Below are 20,803 nucleotides of genomic sequence, written 5' to 3'. Positions count from 1 at the left end.
CCCAGGAAAATATTTCTTTTTAAATAATGTCGCCTATTTACTGAGCAGAGGCAGAATTTGAGGGCTTCAAGATCAGTTTCCTGTTTGGAAGAGAAATCAGTGATGTGGCGTCACGTGTTTTCTTAGTGTCATTCATTAATTTACAAAAGTGCACAAATCCTGTGCCCTGGAACGGGGTGATAACAGATGGCAAATGGGAAATTCCCTTCTACACTACAGACTTATATTGGTATAACTACGTCACTCAGGGATGTGAAAAATATACCCCCCTAAGCCATGTAGTTATCCACTAATGCCCAGGGTAGACAGTGCTATGTTGACGGGAGAGCTTCTCCCATAGACATGGGTACCATCTCTTGGGGAAGTAGATTAACTACACTGAATGTGCCGCTGTAATGTTGTACATGAAGACAAGCCCTTTGGCAAGGCACCTCTGCCCTGTCCCCTGAAGCAGTTATCTTGCACCTCTGTCTCTGCCTTCCACAAGGCCCACTACTTAACACACAGTGTCCTCTTTCTTATTCAGTCCCCTGAGTTTTACACAAGGGAAACCCTTAGGGCTGATCTATACTGACAAGTTATATCAGCATAGCTGTGTCTCTGAGGAGTGTGAAAAACTCACACCCTTGGGGAGCATAGTTAAACCAACCTAAATCCCCATGTAGACAGCAGTAGGTCGACAGAAGAATTTTTCTGTTGACCTAGCTACAGCCTGTTGGCGTAGGTAGTGTCTACACTGAAGCACTATAGTGATGCAGCAGTGCCATTGTAGCGTTTTAACTGTAGACATACCCGTAGTCTTAGTCCAAGGTTACTCATGAAGATAACATAGTCTGGAAAGGTCAACCTGGACATATATCCTCCCTTAATGAAGCTGCTCTACATCCAAAGGAATCTCAGAGCTTCAGCTGCCATACAAAGAAGAGTGATTTACCCTAAATAATATCCTTAACAACTCTGGATGTGGCTACTGCATAGGGTCTTTAATTATGTCTATGGGGAGTTCAACACTTAATACTTATACATCAATGATCCCAATGGTTTAAACCATAAGCACTTTTTGCCATAACAGTAATTCGGAAGTGCACTTGGTTTCAAAACAATTGAGAAAATAAGTTTCTTCCTTATCGTTATGTAGAGAACAAGAGAAACAATCTGGGCACATTTTTAATGATATTTTTGATACTTTACCACAGATGTTTGTAACATTAAAAAAAGATCAGACAATTTTGCTCTCAGTTTCACCAATGCAAATCCAAAGCAATTTAGCTGAAGTCTGGATTTATATCAGTGCTGATGAGGGTAGACATTTTCCCTTTACTTCTGATTTTTTAAAATTTTGTTTTGCAAAAATCTGTGGCTGGAAACTGTACCAGAAATTATATTACCTGCCTATTAAGTAATCTTAAAAAATAAAATCAGTAACCTATGTGGTTGAAGTTTAATGGTATTATGCACTGAAGCAGCTGTTACATCAAACCACTGGAAATTTATTGGAAGTCTTTGTCTCCTTCCATGGGTCCTGCATGGTTTGTCTGCGGTCAGCCTTAGTAACTTAGGCTTCAATAGTTGCATAGGGGGTTCAGGGCTGTTTGTATGAGAAGATTAGCCCTTGTGATAGGAGGATTCTACCATATACTACAGTGTATCGTCTTTCAGCTCTGTTGAGGAAGGGATTACGGGTGCACTTTGTTCAGAATGTTTTTGGGTCAGCAAATCCTAAAAAAAAAATGTACCTGCGGGGGGTGGGGGAGGAGAGGAATAATGCTAAAGAACTGCCCATTTTTACAGTGCCTTGCTAGACTCCTCTGTGCACATACATACCAGTTACATTTTTCCACCCATCTATTTGCAGCAGTAGACAAAACAGAGCTCACCTCATGTGAACCATACATCACCTCAACAATGCATTTCAGGCTAGTACTGCAGTCCGCATGTGGTTATTTCAATTTAGAATTCCTCTTCTCTATTATTTACAAATTTTTTTTCTCATTAAATCTTCGGTTTGTGGCTCTGCTCACCCTTTATTACAAACAAAAGAAACAGCTAGTTCTCCTTCCTGCTGTGGTATTTGTAACTGACGACAATTAACGCCTTTTTGGAACATACTTTGTTCATATCCAAAACTGTAAATACCACGCGGAATGAAGAAGAAACAGGTTTTGTTTTTCATGCTGCTTTAGGGCCTATTTGAGTTCACATTTTGTGGTCAGAAAGGAATCAGAAAGTAGGAAGATTACCCAGTTAATATTGATATAGACAGCCTAAGTCTTCCCGGTGGCCAAAGTGAACAATTCATTCTTAAGTTGGAAGATTGAATAGAAAGAAACATTTGAAATAGAAATGAATATTTTCATCCCCTTTCTAAAGCAATGTTATTTTGAAAATAAGATTAACCAATGAATAAGTAATGTACTAAAACTTCTTACATACCTATGGAAGCAATGTGATATAATATATGGGACACCTCACGAGGAGTCAGAAAACCTGGGTTATATACCTTGCTATGCTATTGGCTTGGTGTGTAACCTTGGGCAAAATATCTCACGGTTGTTCCTCAGTTTCCCCATCTATAAAATAGGGACCATAATGGTTACCCACTTTTGTCAAGTGCTTTAAGATCTCTGGATGAAAAGAACTGTATGAGGGTTAAGCATTATTTTAGATATATCACTTTAGTGTTCGATTTTTAGCTGAACAGTCCAATCCTACACATAGCTTTGACAATGTAGTTCAGCCTTAACCTCTGTAATACTCCTTCAGCTTCTTTCCTGAGTAGACTGCCAGTCCTAAACCTAGTTTCTGTGCATTAATGTCAGAAGTCAGGTTTTATGCAAGCTCAATATTTCCCTGAAAACCAAACATGGTCACAACTGGAGTCTCTAGCACAACTGTAGGTGCAATGTTTTTCACTAAACTGCATTTGTCACTATTTGTAAGGCTAGAATGTTGGAAGGAACAGTAAAGATAGTTTGCACAGGTTTACATGTTACTGCATGAACTCCCATTTTTACTTTATGTGTTACCTATATAAATGAAGTGATGTGTGTGTGTGTGCATATTATCCCATATGATATGACTAAAGCCATTAGTGTGTCCTCAAGAAAATTATATATTCTGCTGTGTATTGACTTAGCTGAGTTATGTTGCAGAGCAAAAAGATCCCAGGACTGAAATTAATCCTTTTCTTCAGTTAGGATACGTATTGTGAGTGGCTCAACTACACATTCCTGGTTTCTGACCTAAGAATTGAATGAGAATTGTATTTAATCCTTGACGAAGGAAACCACTTTAATTGATATTACAGTAAATAAATTGTTCTAAAACCTGACTATGTAGGATGTGGCACTGATCTTTCTGACAGAGAACAGCTACAATAAGCATGTGACTTTGCAGTTTCTAACAGACATTGAGTTATGTGCTTTTCAGGGATTTTATGATAGTCACTCAGCTTCCTTTGAGGACCATTGAAATTCAGCATGCACTCATTCTTGGCTAAAGCTCTGCATACAGGTTACACACATTAATGTGAATCACTTGAAGAGCTAGGATGGAATGCAAACTGGATGGAGGAGGAAAATGAATTCCCAGAGATAGAGGGTTTCTAGGGCAGTGGTTTCCAAACTTTTTTCTCAGGCAACCCACCAAATGCAGAGTGTCTTTTTTTGTGATCCACCATTACATATATGCACCCTCCACCCCAACACCATAACCCTAATCCCGTCCAGTGCAGAGGCCAGGTTCTGAGGGGGATGGACCTTGGAGAGCAAGCCCACCCTACACTTACTCTGCAACAGCATCTCCTGTCCTGCAGGGCTGGGCCCTTCTCCCCACTCCAGGCATTGCAAAACTGATGCAAGGGTTCACAGCATCACTCAGGTCAGGCCCAGCCACCCCTCTGTCATGATGGAGGGGGGCCAGGCTGAATTTAACTGAGTTGCATGGTGACCTGGCGCATGGGGTTCAATGCTACTCACTCAGATCTGGTGGAAAGGCAGCCATGCTAAACCTGAGTGACACTGCGACTCTGGACACCAGGTCACAACACTCGGAGGAGGAAGGATGGGACATGCCACTGCAGGGTGACTGCATGGCAGACTTCCTCTCTACTCCCGCCCCACCCTGCCTGGAGCATCCCCTCTGCACTGGGCCAGGAGAATTGTATGTATGCTAGGCCAGGGCTCAGATTCATCAGGCCCTGGATGTGGCAACCTATCTAGAACCTTCCTGTGACACATTGGTAGGTTGGGACCCACCATTTGGTAAACAGCTGTTCTAGGGTCTTCAAATAAAAAACAGCACTTGAAGGCAAAAGAGAAGGTCCTTAATATATCACCTCAGAGAACTTTACTTCCCTTTACTATCATACCTACATACAAAATATAGAAAAAAGTTAGTCCTGATCCTCCTTGGACTAAAACACATTTGATTTCTTCACAATCACAATAAACCCCTAGAATTGTAATGGTCTCTGTGGCAGAAAGCCCACAGAGCTAATCTTCAACATCCCACACAACAAGAGTGTCGGGAGTAAGGTATATACCCAACAGGGAGAAACACTGCGAGTGTGAGAAAAAGACTAAGAGCTACAGTATTTGTAGAAAGGCACCTCTCAAATTACTGATGTAAATTAAGGGAGCAATTGAAACATATAAAAATAAATATGCATACAAATTAGCACTATACAACTTAATTTATACCAGTGATGCTTTCAATAACTAAATATTTAGTGCTAGATTCTGCCACCCTTACACACATTGAGGAGTATCTCACTGCATGAGTAGGGACATTAGTAATGAGCTATGGAATTAGGTCACTGGTTCAGATTTGATCCAGAGTGCTAGGGAACCATGGTGAAAGTGATCTGGGGCCAATTTGAACTTGTGACCTATGATGGCTTCTCTTTGACATTCCAAATGCACCCTAATGCATATTAGTATCTAGGCATCAAAATCGAAAACTGGAGGTGAAATTCTGGCCCACTGAAATCTGTGGGAGTTTTGTGTAGCCAGGATTTCACGCCAAGGGTAGGAGGACGGGGGAGAAGGATCTGCACTTTTAACATGGAAAAACAGCATTGCGTGCCCCATAACCTCAGTCGTGCAGAACACAACGCCATCCACAGCCTCAGGAACAACTCTGACATCATAATCAAAAAGGCTGACAAAGAAGGTGCTGTCATCATCCTGAATAGGTCGGAATATGAACGAGAGGCTGCTAGGCAGCTCTCTAACTCCACATTCTACAGGCCATTACCCTCTGATCCCACTGAGGGTTACCAAAAGAAACTACACCATCGGCTCAAGAAACTCACTGAAAAAGCACAAGTACAAATTTGCACAGACACACCTCTAGAACCCCGACCAGGGGTATTCTATCTGCTACCCAAGATCCATAAACCTGGAAATCCTGGAAACCCCATCATCTTAGGCATTGGCATCCTGACAGCAGGATTGTCTGGCTATGTAGACTCCCTCCTCAGGCCCTATGCTACCAGCACTACCAGCTATCTTCGAGACACCACTGACTTCCTGAGGAAACTACAATCCATTGGTGATCTTCCACAAAACACCATCCTGGCCACTATGGATGTAGAAGCCCTCTACACCAACATTCCACACAAAGATGGACTACAAGCCATCAGGAACAGTATCCCCAATAATGTCATGGCAAACCTGGTGGCTGAACTTTGTGACTTTGTCCTCACCCACAATTATTTCACATTTGGGAGCAATGTATATCTTCAAGTCAGTGGCACTGCTATGGGTACCCGCATGGCCCCACAGTATGCCAACAGGCTTGAATAAAGACGGGGAGTGGATGGGTCATTACACAAATTAAAAACTATTTTCCCAGGCTAATTTTCCCCCTATTGTTACTCACACCTTCTTGTCAACTGTTTGAAATGGGCCATCCTGATTATCACTACAAAAGTTTTTTTTCTCCTGCTGATAATAGCCCACCTTAATTGATTTGTCTCGTTAGAGTTGGTATGGCAACCCCCATCTTTTCATGTTCTCTGTATAGATATATCTTCCTACTGTATTTTCCAATCCATGCATCTGATGAAGTTGGGTTTAGCCCACGAAAGCTTTTGACCAGATAAATTTGTTAGCCTCGAAGGTGCCACTAGTACTCCTCGTTCTTTTTGCTGATACAGACTAACACAGCTACCACTCTGAAACTTTTAACATGTGTAGTCTATTACTCCTCCCTCAATACAACCACAAGTTGCTCCTTCATAGCACCCATTTCTATGGCCTTTCTATAGAAAGTACAATGCTGCTCCTAATCACAAGAACACATGCTGGAAAAGAGATGGGGATGGGGTTTTAAATGGGCGTCTGAGGAGAGACAGAATGAAGTATGATCCCCAGCATGAAAGCAAGGTGCTTAGCTACATGTACCCTTTGGCCTTCGTCCTCCTACCAGTCAGGAAAAACTTAGCAGTTACACAGTAGTACAGTCATTTATCCAGGGCTGGGTTGCCCTGATCTCTCTGCCTTGCTCATCCCATTTCCTCACATGTACATGTGCAACACTGGTGTTATGCAAGAACACACCCATAGTGCATGTGGATACACTCACACTTACTACTTTGATTAGCTACACTGTTCAAAAAGCCCTCTGCTTTCCCAAGTATTATACATAAATTAAATATTCTGATCCCTTAAAAAGCAATTAAATTTTACTGTCAAGTAATTTGCAAATCCAAACAGCAAATGTACAAAAAATAATTAGCATAGTAAGAAATCAGTTATTTCTAAGCTCATAAGCCCTTTTAATTAAAATCACAATATTTTTAATTGCCAATGGGGATATTTTGTTTACAATAGAGAACATTTCTAAGTTTTAATTTAAGATTCACTCTAATATTGCGATAATTGAGAATTTCCCTCCAGGGGGCAACAGTATCCATCAAACAAAATAATGGGCTCCCCATCTCCACCACAGGATTATCATGCATGGAAACATACCTTCCTGGAATACAGGCAAGGAAAATTAACCTGCATCAGCTCTGACAAGTCTCATGAGGACACACACTGAGAGAAACATTGCCATTCATTTTGAAAGGAGAATTTTTAAAATAATCTATTTAAAATAATTGTACTCATACAAACAATACATCACTTCTAATCTAGTATATATAATTGCTGCACATTGTAAACCTTTAGATATATCGGGGTTTTATAATCTAACAAATATCTTAAAATTGTACCTTGTTCGTGGCTAAATGTACTACAAACTCATCCAGCAATATCTAAATGATTTAAGAATACTACTTAATTGGGGGAATGGATGACTCAAAGTCATGGCAATGGGTATAGAGCCTTCCACAACTAGCTTGCCAGTATGAAGTTGTCCAGATGTAAAACTATAGAATGTGCATACATGATGTAGGCATTTTTGAAAATAGGACTTGTTTAGTGACCTTGGGGAAATGAGTTTTGGTCTTGATCCAGTTATGAATGGATAAGTGTCCTCAATTTTGCCACAGTGGAAAATCTTATAAGAGAAGCTAGTTATTATTAATTATTATTATGAAATATTTGTATTACAATTACACCCAGGGGCATCAGCCAGGATCAGGGTCCCATTTCCCTAAAATCTAAAAAGACAAATGACACAAGAAAGGGTTAGAAATACTATCAAATATATACAATTTCATATAGATATACATTTGGAATTTTTAAAAAATCTTATGATAGTTAAAAGAAAAGGAGTACTTGTGGCACCTTAGAGACTAACCAATTTATTTCAGCATGAGCTTTCGTGAGCTACAGCTCACTTCATCGGATGCATACTGTGGAAACTGCAGAAGACATTATATACACAGAGACCATGAAACAATACCTTCTCCCACCCCACTCTCCTGCTGGTAATAGCTCATCTAAAGTGATCATCAAGTTGGGCCATTTCCAGCACAAATCCAGGTTTTCTCACCCTCCTCCCCCCTGCCACACAAACTCACTCTCCTGCTGGTAATAGCCCATCCAAAGTGACCACTCTCTTTATTTCCAGGAGAAAGGAAGAGAGGAGAAGAAACAGTCTGTGAGGTAGAAGCAGGGGCGTAGCCATGAGAGGGACTGGGAGGGCCGTGGCCCACCCACTTATCATCCATGCCCAGCACCCCAGCCCCAGATCTGCTCTGGCCCCAGCACTTGCCCCAGTCTACCCAACTGCCAGGCGCTCCTGCTGGGAAGTGGGGTTGGGATACGGAGGCTTTCACCCCGCCTGCCCGGCGCTCCTGACAGGGAGTGGGGTTGAGGTGAAGGGGCTGCCCAGTTCTCCAGTCGGGAAGTGGGATTGGGGTGTGGGGGCTTGCTCCGCTCCGCCTACCTGGCACTCCTTCTGGGGCTGGGCAGACAGAGAAGGGCAAGCCCCCATGCCCTAACCGCATGCCCCGGCTGGAGCGCCAGATGGACAGGCGGAGTGGGGCAAGCCCCCATGCCCTGACCCCACTTCCAGGCTGGAACACCGGTGGGGCAGGTGGAGTGGAGCAAGCCCCCATGGGAGCGCCAGGCAGGCAGAGCGAGAGAAGGTGCAGGAGTGCCAATTTTTTCTGGGGCCGTAGATTAGCCCAGTGGCTAATTCACCACTGGGAGGAGGGTGAGTGAGTGGACAGATGGTGGCGGTAGAGGAGATCTTCAAAAAAGGTAGGCCTGCCACCTGGGGGAGCCAGGGCGGGTGTGGTGCAGTGGGATCTGGAAGGGAGCCGAGAGCCATGCACGGTGGAGAGCAGCTAGGTGCATGCCTGGGACCCTGAGGAGCCTCTGGCCAGAGGGTCCATCCGTCGCCCCCACAAGGCTGGCTGCAGGGGATGGGGGAGGCCAGCCTCCTGTCCTTCCTTCCCTCCTGTAATTGCCCACCCACCTGAGGTTGGGGCCCAACCAAATATCCCGTGCTGGCTACACCACTGGATAGAAGAAGATCCAAGAGAGGATGCACTCATAGAAGCCAAGGATTAAATCTTCTCAGAAACTTAACTGTGCTCTTCTCTGTAAATATGATCCGTGCAGAACCAGACTGAGGCACATTGGAATCAAAACCATATTGGCCATTTATTCTGTGAAATGTTCTACTCCGCTAAATCATGCCTGATTATCTTTATTCCAGTTCATTTAATTGTTGACAGGTTAAGTTCCCTGGATCCAGAGATGATAAATAGGCTGGCCAAATTTTCATAAAAAGAAGTATTTGGGAATCAAATATTAAAAAACTGGCTTGTAGCATTTCTGAACTTCTATACCCTAAGATTAAAACAGTTTTTGAAACCTACTTAAATTAGATGATTAAGAAACAAGGTAAAGTCACAGTCAGCAACTGATTGCCATATTTAGGAATACAACTCAGTAGAATTTTGGAAAGGATAATGGAAACAAATAAGTCATCTGAAATTGTATGGATTAAGAAATACATATTTGGGATTAGCTAAAAGCTTTGAGGTAGCTTTTTTGCACCAATTTAAACTACTTGAGTTGGAAGAGGAGAATATAATTTGCTATAAACAACAGGGATTGACTTAGCTCTGTCCTGTCCTGCAGTGCATGCCTGCATATATCACACATCAGTTGTCATAACAGCATGAATTCTTCTTGCCTCAAAGTGGACTGTTAATGTGGGTTTTCCAGCTGATGTTCATCAATACAACATGCCCAATCATCTTTGCAGCTTGTTTAAGTGATTCTCTGCTGAATCTATAACAGTGGAAGATTTGTTGAAAGTTCAGAGCCCTGTCTCCTCCAGAGCTGTCCAGTTATATCATTGTTTATAAATTCTTATTCTTATTTATTATTAACAGGATTTAATCCTGATTACTCAGACTTCCTTATTCAATAATAATATGATTGTTTCATCTGATAATAAAAAATTTCTTACCTGATCATTTCCTTCTGGGTGTGTCTCCTTCATAGAATCAGGAAGCATCTGAAATCTGTTTCTTAGCAACCTTCTTCAGTAAGCCTTACCTCTTTCTTCAGCTCCCTGGTGAGTGCTTCCAAAGCTGTACTCATGAGTTCTTCAGACACAGCTGTTCATTATCGTCCATCTTTTTGGACAGAAACAATGGGAACATGTCAGATTTTCACAGCCTTAGATATATATTCTTAAATATATTAACAATTGTGACATCATTAAAATGATAAATCATAGAAGATGGCACAAAATTTGTTGAGGAATTTATGGATTGTGTCTGAAAGTCAAATGCACCCTAAGTACAGAATACTGGATGATATTGACAATGACTTATGGGCTGCAGTTTTGCTACAGATTAATGATGGTGATGGGCAAACCTCAGAAGTTTTTGAAGGTTTACTTTGGTAAAAGGTTCTCAAAGTGTACTTACTTCTCTGAACCTACAGGGACCCTTCTCACCGGGATGCACAAAGTTAACACACTGCCCTATTGAATCACTCATGCATGTTGATGCAATTGTTTTCAGTAATTGTGATCTGTTGATCAGCTCCATGCATCAATTAAAAAATGTGTTGTATATTTGCAAATAATGTATGTGTTTTACATATTGCATGAATTATATCAAGAAACTGGCCCCTTTCAAATGCTATAGTTCACACACAAAGAAGACATATGACACTGTATCACAAATATGAAACATACCTGTCCTTTCCACACAGTTCTGGAACACTACAATAGTTCATGCCTCGCACCATGAACACCTCTCTGGTCTCCATCTCTCACTTAAATTTAAAAATGAGTCGCACCGTGTTTTAAAAGTAAGCATTTTACAAAACACTAAATATTAGTAAAGCTGACTCATTTAGTGAATTTATAGCAGGGCAGGAAACCAGTCTGAACTGAACAAAGGACTTTCCACAGGAAATTTATGCTAGTAAAGGTCCATTCACTCATTACCTCCTGTAAAAAGGGTTTAAGATAGACAATAGGCTGCTCATTAAACAGACCAAGTGTGCATTTCATTGTTTGTATAGTCATTGAAATGCACTGCACTCACTCTGTTCCCTGGCACTTCTCCCCGTTAAGCGGGTGTGCTATTTACCAGCTGATCAGTTCATCTAGATATAACTATATTCCACTAGAAATGTCAAAATTCTGCATACATCTTTCAACACACTTTGTTAACTAACACGTTTATACCCCCTCTGAGTAGTTGCACCACCCAGCATGCTCAAAAGTAGTTTTTAGGCCCTCATCCCAGTCTAACTCCAAGTTTTCATAGATTCCAAGGCCAAAAGGGACCACTGGGATCCTCTAGTCTGATCTCCTGTGTTACACAGGCCATAGAACCTCCCACAAAAAACTTGTCAGACATATCTTTTGGTTTTGCTGTTCCAGAGGAAGAAGGAGGACTTAAAGGGACACCTGGAATTCCTCTGCCACAGGAGAATCCCCCAAGTAAAGCTTGTTCTGTGCCCCCACTCCTCAGCAACTCTGTGTAGTGTGGATGTTGGGGCAGGCAGAGACATGGGTTTGTGTGGCTGGAATGCACTATACTTTGGCAGTCCTGAATGGCTGAAATGGCTCCTAAGCGTCTATTACAAATCAGAGTAACTTAAAGCAGCCCAGTGCTAGAGGCTGCCCCCAAGGTTGGGGACAGAAAAGTCCCAGTGGAGTTTTAGAGCACCTGAGGATTCAGTTCTTAGCGTCATCTGATTTTCAGCGAGTGGTAAAGATTAGAGATATATTGATGTAAAATCTTCCTACTTCTAATAGCACTTCTGTACTTTGCCTTAATAGAAAACACACATATCTGTGGGAAGCATTTAACTTGTGTGTGGCTTGGGGAGAAGCAAACATGAAAAACCTGTCCTTTCTAATCAGGCTGTACAGCTGAAAACAATCATTATACTGGTTTCAGAGGGGTAGCCATGTCAGTCTGTACCATCTTTTCATGTTCTGTATATTTCTACCTGCTTACTGTATTTTTCACTCCATGCATCTGATAAAGTGGGTTATAGCCCACTAAAGCTTTTGCCCAAATAAATTTGTGAGTCTGTAAGGTGCGACAAGGACTCTCTTGTTGTTTTAATCATTATATTGTGTTTGCTTCTGTATACTAGTCCTACTCCCACTAAACATCCAGTCCTACTTCCACTAAAGTCCCTGATGAAACTCTCGCTGAGTTGAATAGAAGCAGAAGCAAGTCCCAAGTGAATAGGTGAAGTGCGTCCAAAAATGTCATTTATTTGATCTGGTATGCCTCGTGATACACATCTGCTGTGCTCTTGATCTAGTAAAAGATACTTCCTTACCAACCTTGTCCTGGGATAATATCAGGTTACATCATCCCATCACATGACATGATGTAACACAGTAATACATGACACACTATAAACAGATGCTGTGTCAATCAGTTAAAGGAAACACCATCTTGTTTGGAAAACAGATGGCTGGCCATGTATACTTGCACCTACAGAGAGGACAGCAGATATTTCACAACTGGAAGATCTCCAGAGAGCGATATTGACTTGTAGTGGGACGTTAATTACAAGTCTGTCACTCTCACAGCATTTACTTTCTCTGTGATGCCCCTTTCAAAATTACAGATCTTTGTGATCAAGTATTAATTTCCTCCACTTACAGTGTTTCTGACCCCAAGCCGTGAGAGGAGGGTTTTGAGGAGTTATTTGGCTCTCAAATACAGCAAAAGAACACTTGGTGGCACTCATTCAACATCATTTTTGCCTCTCCCCCCACCATTGAGGCTTCTGTGGGAATCTGAGAATTAGTTTTTATTTGATGATTCCAGATAGTTGAGACATGTAAATCATTCTCCTTAAATTAAATTAATGCCAGTATTTTGTCACTGTGGACCAAATCCTGAAGTCTCTACTCAGCTTTCAATCAACTCTTATTCAAGTCAGCTTAAACAGAAGGAATTTTGCCCCTGTATTGAGTAAAAGATGAGTAAGGACTTCAGGATTTGGCCATATAATAATGATATAGTAAAGTAATATTTGGCTAGTGCTTGCAAATTGTGTAGAACAACATTAAACATTTCCATGCATAAAATGCTTTGAAATCTCTTTTAATATTGCACCTGGTATTTCACGCCCCCCTTCCATCACTCCATTTAATTGTTTTGTTGCCCTCCGTCAGTTTCTCTTTGCCTAGACTCCATCCTGTCTTGACCACAGTTTCAACATGAACCCTGATGCTGAAGGAGCAATTAAGATTGACTTCCAAAATTTCACACCACCAATGGCCATATTTCCTAAATAATAGTTGTATCCCAACCAACATCATGCATCTCAGAGTGCTTCTCCCTACCCAGGAATACCATACCCTGATAAAAACATAGGATAGCAAGTAAATGCCAAGGCACTACTCACACTGGAACAATTGAAAAGGAGGAAGAGAATTGTGCCTCATCAATATACTGAGGATATCCCAAGCTATGCCTGTGGGTGACTCCCCTTTGTGGGCTTGTATGCATATTGAACTATTTGGAAAACAAATGGGATTCAGCATCCTATAGGGATTTAATGAGCATTTGCCCATAACTACTCCAAAAACCCTCTTATTCCAGGAATGAGTACAGCCACTCATGAACTAAGACTCCACCAAGGACCATAGCTTCATCATGTCAGAGACTGTTCAAAGATCTCACAATCAGCAAGGAAATTCTTTACTGACCTTTACAAGCAGGACACCATCACATTAGCAAGGCATGATATGATGCCATGAGATAGTCTAAAATCTGATTGAAGAGGGTGGGGTTTAAAGCTCAAGTCCAGATGTCCCTGGAACTCTTCATTTATTATATTCTCAATATAACACATAGCGCACAAAACAAGGAAGTTTGAAACAGATCAGTAGTTACTAGTAGGTGTTCATATTGAGAAAGGGTTTCAGGTAATTGAGCGAAGCTAAGCATAGAAGGCATCCTGCCTTCAGAAAACTGATCCACATGTGATCTGAAGTCACTTCACTTCATGTAACTTGGTCACTGTGTGGCTCACCACTGGCTCTGCATCTATTAAGCATTTATTCCTTTCTCAACAGTTATTGCCCTTGTTCACCTTAAAAATCGTCACGAGCTGCCCACTGGAGCTTGTAGGTTCTTTGAACCAAGTGCACATTTAGCTTGCTGTGTATTTGACTAGCTATGCCTGCATGCACTCTGCATCTATGTTTAGATGTAAACCCATAGACTTAAGGAAATGTTCCACTGCAGATGTTCACTATACTGTTTTAAAATAGCCAATTTCTTTTCAAACCAAACGATACAGTGGTTCTCCAAGAGACAGTGTCCTATGCCCAAACCAAGTTTCAAACGTCAGAGGTTTTTGCAAAGACACCACAAAGAAAATTTTAGCCAAAACTGTGAATGTCTTGGAAAGTTAAAAGTGTGTGACAGCAGACTTTCCAATAATGGAAATTGTTTTAAGAGCTTAAATATAGCGAGTGCTGTAAAGCACCTGCTACATAGCAATAAAAAGAAAAGAGACAAATATAATGTATTGAAAGGCACAATGTATATTTTACTACAACTATGGAGACAAATATTATGAAAATGTGCTTCCCATATCAACAGAATACACAGTTACACCTGTATTGTACACAGTTCACTTGCAATAATCAAATAACCTTTCACAAAAAAGGACTAAACCATGAGTCATGAAGGGCAGTGCCTCAATGAACAGCTTTGATGAGCTTTCCCCTCACAAGAAGGTGGGGCCATTTTGTACATGAGCTCCCATTGTCATCAGCGGTTTGTATAAAGAATTTAAATTACATCATGCTTTATTGTGGATGTTATGAATTTTGCTAAAGATTAATGACTGAGGGATGATGGCCAGATGCAAACCAATACCACAGTAGCTAAAAGATTTTCTTAATATTAAGGAGGCAGGTAACTGCAATGAGCTCCCCGATAGATGGCACTGCTGGGATAAGTTATTTTGTGACCCAGTGTGCAAATCAGCTCCAAGAACAGACTGTTAGGACATACCTTGTATATAGTTATAGACTTCACCATCAGAATGCTGGCATTTTCCAGACTCTCAGCCAAACAATTGCTTAGTGAGATATACACAGCTTATGTCTCCACAATTTCCAAAGGGTTAAAAAGGGCTTAATAACTTGGAGCGTGGGATGCGTTTGTGCTATATTTGGGGAAAGTGCTGAAAAGTAGGTCAGGTGCCACAAGAGTAGCCAGACAGGCTACTGGAAGGGGGAAATCAGCTGTTCTAGGCATTGTAAGTTTAGGCCTGGGCAGTTGCTATGTAAGTAGGAACCCTAAGCCTTCAAACAGAGTAGACCCTCTTACTGTAACTTAATGAGTCTTTTTCATAATTTGCTCTTTGTCATTAGTAGTCGCTGACGTAGCAGTGACAGTTTGGTAGATCTACCTCTCTGTACACATCTGGACTTTTACGGAGACCCACTCAAGGAATTGGAAAAACAGGCACTTAAAATGACAAGTGAAGCACAGTTTAAAGCCCTACATGCACCACAACTTTTAGCTGGTTTTATAAGCAGCTCATGACGTGCTTGGCTCTACACACTGTTTATGTCAACAAACAACTCAGTTAATAGCAGGTTAGTAACTGTGGCTGCCAGCCACGTGCATAGGTTGGCACATGGGTATCTTCCTTTAACTAGGCAAGCACAAGGCAAGGCCAGCTCAAGCACATTTAATTGGCACTAGTTTAATTGGAGCCCCCTCCGAAGCAGCATTCAGTGTCCCCAATGCAGGAAAGATGGGGGAAAGCCAGAAAGCAAGAAGAGACCTTTTCCATCCGAGACACCAACAAGTTTCACAGACTGTCTAAATCAGATCTAAAGTTTGGGATCCCTTACTTCTGCCTGTATAACTAATTTGGCCAGTCCTCCTTCCTCCGATCTCTCTGTGCAGTAGAACATCCCCGTATGTTTTTCCCCACCTGCTGCTTGCTGTGTTTATTTTCCACACTATCTCATCTGCTGAAACCCTGTGGGATTGCCGTCCAGATGACCCCCAGACACACTTACATAAACATGATTAGGCAGTGTGGCAAGTGCAGATATGTAAACATGACTGACAAATGGGTGTGTTCTGCAAAAAGCTTCTGTTTGGACACAACTTAATCATGTTGCAGTGGAGTCAGATGAGAGTGTCATTAACTGGTTACAAAACCACGGCTATACTGGCAGGGCATGAATTGAGTTTTTAAGTGTTATTTGTATAAAGTTCAAAAGCTCGATAAATTGTTTTGGACGAGAGGCCCAGGTTTCCTTGAATAACCAGAGAGAGAGCAAACCCTGGGGGACACATTTTGGAACATTGGTACCTCTATTGTGCCTTAAGATCCCGTGTCTGCACCCACCAGGGTTGACATTAGAGTGGCCACTCATCCATCCCAGAATACTGGACATTCCAGTTCTTCTGGGAACAGTGTGCATTCGCCCCCACCTGCGTGACCCCACCCCTGCCAGTCTTGTATGCACAATGTGTGCAAGATCACAGCACAGGAGGAAGCCACTATGAAGAGTACCCTGTCCTGCCCTCTTCAGCATGATGATGCGAGGTCAAATCCTGGGAGATGCCACTTTGAAGAGTGCACCACCCCACCCCTAACAGCATGACCTCACATGCATGGTCATGCCAGCTGAGCCAAGGCAGCGCACTCTTCAAAATGGCATCCTCCAGCTTATACTGTACAAAATCATATCTGATTTTGTCTCAGTACCAGATGGGGGACAAATCTTAAAAAAGCAGGACTTGTCCCATTTAAAACCAGGCGAATGGCCTGCCTAGATGATGCACAACTCACTAACAGAATTACCAAATGGAATTTCAGAGTTACAGACATGTTAGTCTGTCTTTGCAAAAAGAAAAAGAGTACTTGTGGCACCTTAGAGACTAACCAATTTATTTGAGCATGAGCTTTTGTGAGCTACAGCTCACTTCATCGGATGCATACCGTGGAAACTGCAGTAGACATTATATACACACAGAGACCATGAAACAATACCCCCTCCCACCCCACTGTCCTGCTGGTAATAGCTTATCTAAAGTGATCATCAAGTTGGGCCATTTCCAGCACAAATCCAGGTTTTCTCACCCTCCGCCCCCAGCAGGACAGTGGGGTGGGAGGGGGTATTGTTTCATGGTCTCTGTGTGTATATAATGTCTACTGCAGTTTCCACAGTATGCATCCGATGAAGTGAGCTGTAGCTCACGAAAGCTCATGCTCAAATAAATTGGTTAGTCTCTAAGGTGCCACAAGTACTCCTTTTCTTTTTGCAAATGGAATTTAGTACACAGGGCAAGCCAAATCACATCATAACATAACAGTCTATTTTTGTTCTAGTCTATTTAGCTTCTTATATTATGATCCATACTTCAGTATCTGAGCACCTTCCAGGAGTACATTAGGCAACATGATAACATTTACAATGTGACAACTTGATCACGTATAATGTGCAATCAGAATAAAGTCCAGACCAGTAACTATATATATATATAGTTGATGCTTTAATAGGGACAGTTTCACAAAGCTGCAAACAATTATGAGTCATATCAGCTGGGAGGAAGAATTTAATCAAACAATGTGAATAATAAATGGGAATCATTTAAGAACACCTTACTGGAGGCTGAAAAAGCTACCATCCCACAATTGAGGAAGATGATCATATTGGTTAAAAAAACTGACCTGGTTTAGAGGGGAAGTAAAGACAGCTAACATAAACAAATAAAATAATATAAAACCAATAAAACATATAAAGGGAAAGTGGATAGAAATCAAAAGTTAGGAATTGTAGAAAATTGATAAGGGAAGCAAAGAGGCACAAGGAGAATTTTATGGCCTTCCGAATTAAGGACAATAAGAAGGAGTTTTAAAAATATATTAGGATAAAAAGAATCCTGACAGTGGTATTGGTCCATTACTAAATAGAAATGGTAGAATTATCAATAATAATGCAGAAAAGGCAGAAGTGCTTAATAAATATTTCTGTTTGGGGGGAAAAAACAGATGATACTGTCTCACCATATGGTAATGATTCCAGACTTTCCATTCCATTAGTATCTCTGGAGAATGTTAAGCAGAAGCTACTAAAGTTAAATCAGCAAGATTTAAAGCTCAAGGATTTAAAGCTCAAGTTTAGAGCTCAAGCTACTAAAGTTAAATCAGCAAGTCTAAATAATTTGCACCAAGAGTTTTAAAGGAGCTGTCTGAGGAGCTTATTAACATTGATTTCCAATAGGGCTTGGAACACTGGGGGTGGTCAATAAGAATGGAACAAAGCTAATGTTATGCTATTTTTTAAAAAGGATAAATGTGATGACCTGGGTCATTATAGGCCTGTCACGCCTGATATCAATCCTAGGCAAGATAGTGGACTGGCTGATATATGATTGGATTAATAAAGAAGTAAAGTAGGGTAATGTAAGTAATGCAAATCAATATGGGTTTATGGAAAATAGAATTCTGTCCAAGTAATGATATATTTTTGATAAGATTACAAATTTAGTTGACAAAGGTGTTGATGTAATAGACTTAGACATCTGTAAGCCATTCAACTTGATACTGCATGACATTTTAATTAAAAAACTAGAACAAAATACACATTAAATATACTAGAAACTGGTTAACTGATAGGACTCAAAACGTAATGGTAAATGGGGAATCACAATTGAGTAGCTGTGTTGCCGTGCAGTCCCACAGGTATCAGTTCTTGGCCCAAAGCCATTTAATATTTTTATCAATTACCTGGAAGAAAACATAAAATTGTCACTGACAAATTTTTCGGATGACACAAAAATTGGGGGAATTGATAAATAATGAAAAGGACAGGTCACTGGTTCAGAGCAAGCTGGACCACAAGATAAACTGAGCACAAGCAAACAATATGTGTTTTAACATGGCTAAATGTAAATCTATACAGCTAGGCACAAAGCATGTAGACCATACTTACAGGATGGGGGACTCTATCCTGATAAGCAGTGACTCTGAAAAAGATTTGGGGGTCCTGGTGGATAATCAGCTGAGTATTAGCTCCCTCACTGATTCTGTGGCGAAAAGAGGTATTATGATCCTGGGATGCATGAACAGTGGAAGCTCCAGTTATTTTACTTCTGTATTTGGCACTGCTGCAATCACTGCTGGAATACTATGTCCAGTTCTGGTGCCCACAACTAAAGAAAGATGTTGATAAATTGGAGGGGGTTCAGAGAAGAGCCACAAGAATGATTAAAGGCTTAGAAAAAATGATAAACTCCAAGAGCTCAATCTACTTATTATAACAAAGAGAAGGTTAAGGAGTTGTTTGATTACAGTCTATAAGTATCTCCCTGTGGAACAAGTATTTAATAATGGGCTCTTCAATCTAGCAGAGAAAGATGTAACATGATCTAATGGCTGGAAGCTCAAGCTAGACAAATTCCGACTGGAAATAAGTCATAAATTTTTGAGAGAGAGTAACTAAACACTGGAACAATTTACCAAGGGTTGTGGTGGATTCTCCATCACTGACAATTTTTAAATCAAATTTGGATGTTTTTCTAAAAGACCTGTTCATGGAATTAGTTCCATGGCCTGTATTACAGAGGTGGTCTGGATAGATAATCATAGTGGTCCCTTTTAGCCTTGGAATCTATGAATCTACACAACATCTGTCACATGTTCTCTCACCTTCTCCCCAGGGGGAAAAGCACGTAATAGAATGTCTTGTTTTGGAACTTTTAAAAAAATTATACACACGCACATGTTGATATATGTTTATGTTAGAGAAGTCAAGATCAAAGAAATGAGTCTTGTACTTAGAACAGAAGGTGGTCCTTTAGTTCCTGGGAGAGTTCATTCCATAGTCTCAGACTAGCCCTCAATAAAGTCCTGCCTCCTGCACAGATGAGCGTTACCTTTATTGTAGAGAGTTCTATTGGGAAAGAGGAGCAAAGTTGTCAACCTCAGCTTCCATCCCAGAGCTTTCATCAATCTTTAGATACCCTGGGAGGGACTGTCATGTTAAGCCATGTCGATCCTCCCTCTTCATGAAGGGATAAGCTGTCTTTCTACCTACTTAGAAAACTTACAGGAGCCAACATATTGTGGGTGCAGGGAGGGAAAAGATACAGCTTTCTGTATGTTAAATCCCTTCATACTCCTTTGTCTAATTCCATTCAGGCACACCTGTACTTGATACATTGCTTTTTCATCCACTGTCAGCCATTAGCAAGAGGGTAGAAATATATTTTGACATGTACTTAAAAAGGCCTCTCTCTCTCTTTCTTTTCCCTTCCTCTTCTGTTTCAAAATTTTAGAAGCATTTTTGAATTAAATTTTCCAAATTTGTAAGGTTCAAAGAGGTGGCTTTTATAAAAAAATTAAATCAATTACCTATCTCTGTTGAAAATGATTCTCAATTTAAGCATTTTTCACTTTAGCCTGATTAAATACCAACGAATGAACACGTTGTACGCATAACAAAAGGGTCACACATTCACCAGCAACTGAGAAAATCACCTAGCAATGGAAAAATGTAAGCGTATGGAAGAGGATTGTGCCCAAACAATGGGAGGATTATCAGAAAATAAACTTCAAAAGCTAGCAAAGGGAAAATGCATTCTATCCATGGTGCAATATCTGGATGTATTACAGCACCATCTGTCTAGCTGTCTCTATGAATGCTGCAGCAGGGTAACTATTCCTGTCCCCATCTCTATTAAGGGAAGTACCCGTCTCCTTTTCCATCATCTCCAGATCATATTTGTGAAATGTGGGAGAAGGAAAAGGATAGAGTTTCCCCCCCCCCCCCATCTCTTTTGGCTTGCTGAACTTCACTTGAGAAGTCAACAAGGGAGACAAAGGGTGAGCCCCTCCTCCCTGTCCACACCTTT

At 41.0% G+C, this 20,803-nt stretch overlaps 1 protein-coding gene across 3 annotated transcripts in view; it reads right to left on the bottom strand.

Moving 5' to 3' along the window:
• Positions 1-9,969, bottom strand: part of LOC311520445 (tubulin polymerization-promoting protein family member 2-like) — a 31,656-nt gene extending 21,687 nt beyond the window's left edge. For all 3 annotated transcript variants that reach the window (XM_084627896.1, XM_084627897.1, XM_084627895.1), the window contains exon 1: positions 9,880-9,969. Coding sequence is in view for 1 of the 3 variants with exons in the window: in XM_084627895.1 (XP_084484021.1) it covers positions 9,880-9,887 (8 nt within the window). In the remaining 2 variants the exon portion in view is untranslated. The remainder of the gene's footprint in view (positions 1-9,879) is intronic.
• Positions 9,970-20,803: the final 10,834 nt, after the last annotated feature.

Source organism: Lepidochelys olivacea (assembly GCF_965140295.1).
Source record: "Lepidochelys olivacea isolate rLepOli2 genome assembly, chromosome: 5".
In the NCBI taxonomy this organism is placed as follows: domain Eukaryota; kingdom Metazoa; phylum Chordata; order Testudines; family Cheloniidae; genus Lepidochelys; species Lepidochelys olivacea.
This window is presented reverse-complemented; position numbering and strand designations above follow the sequence as displayed.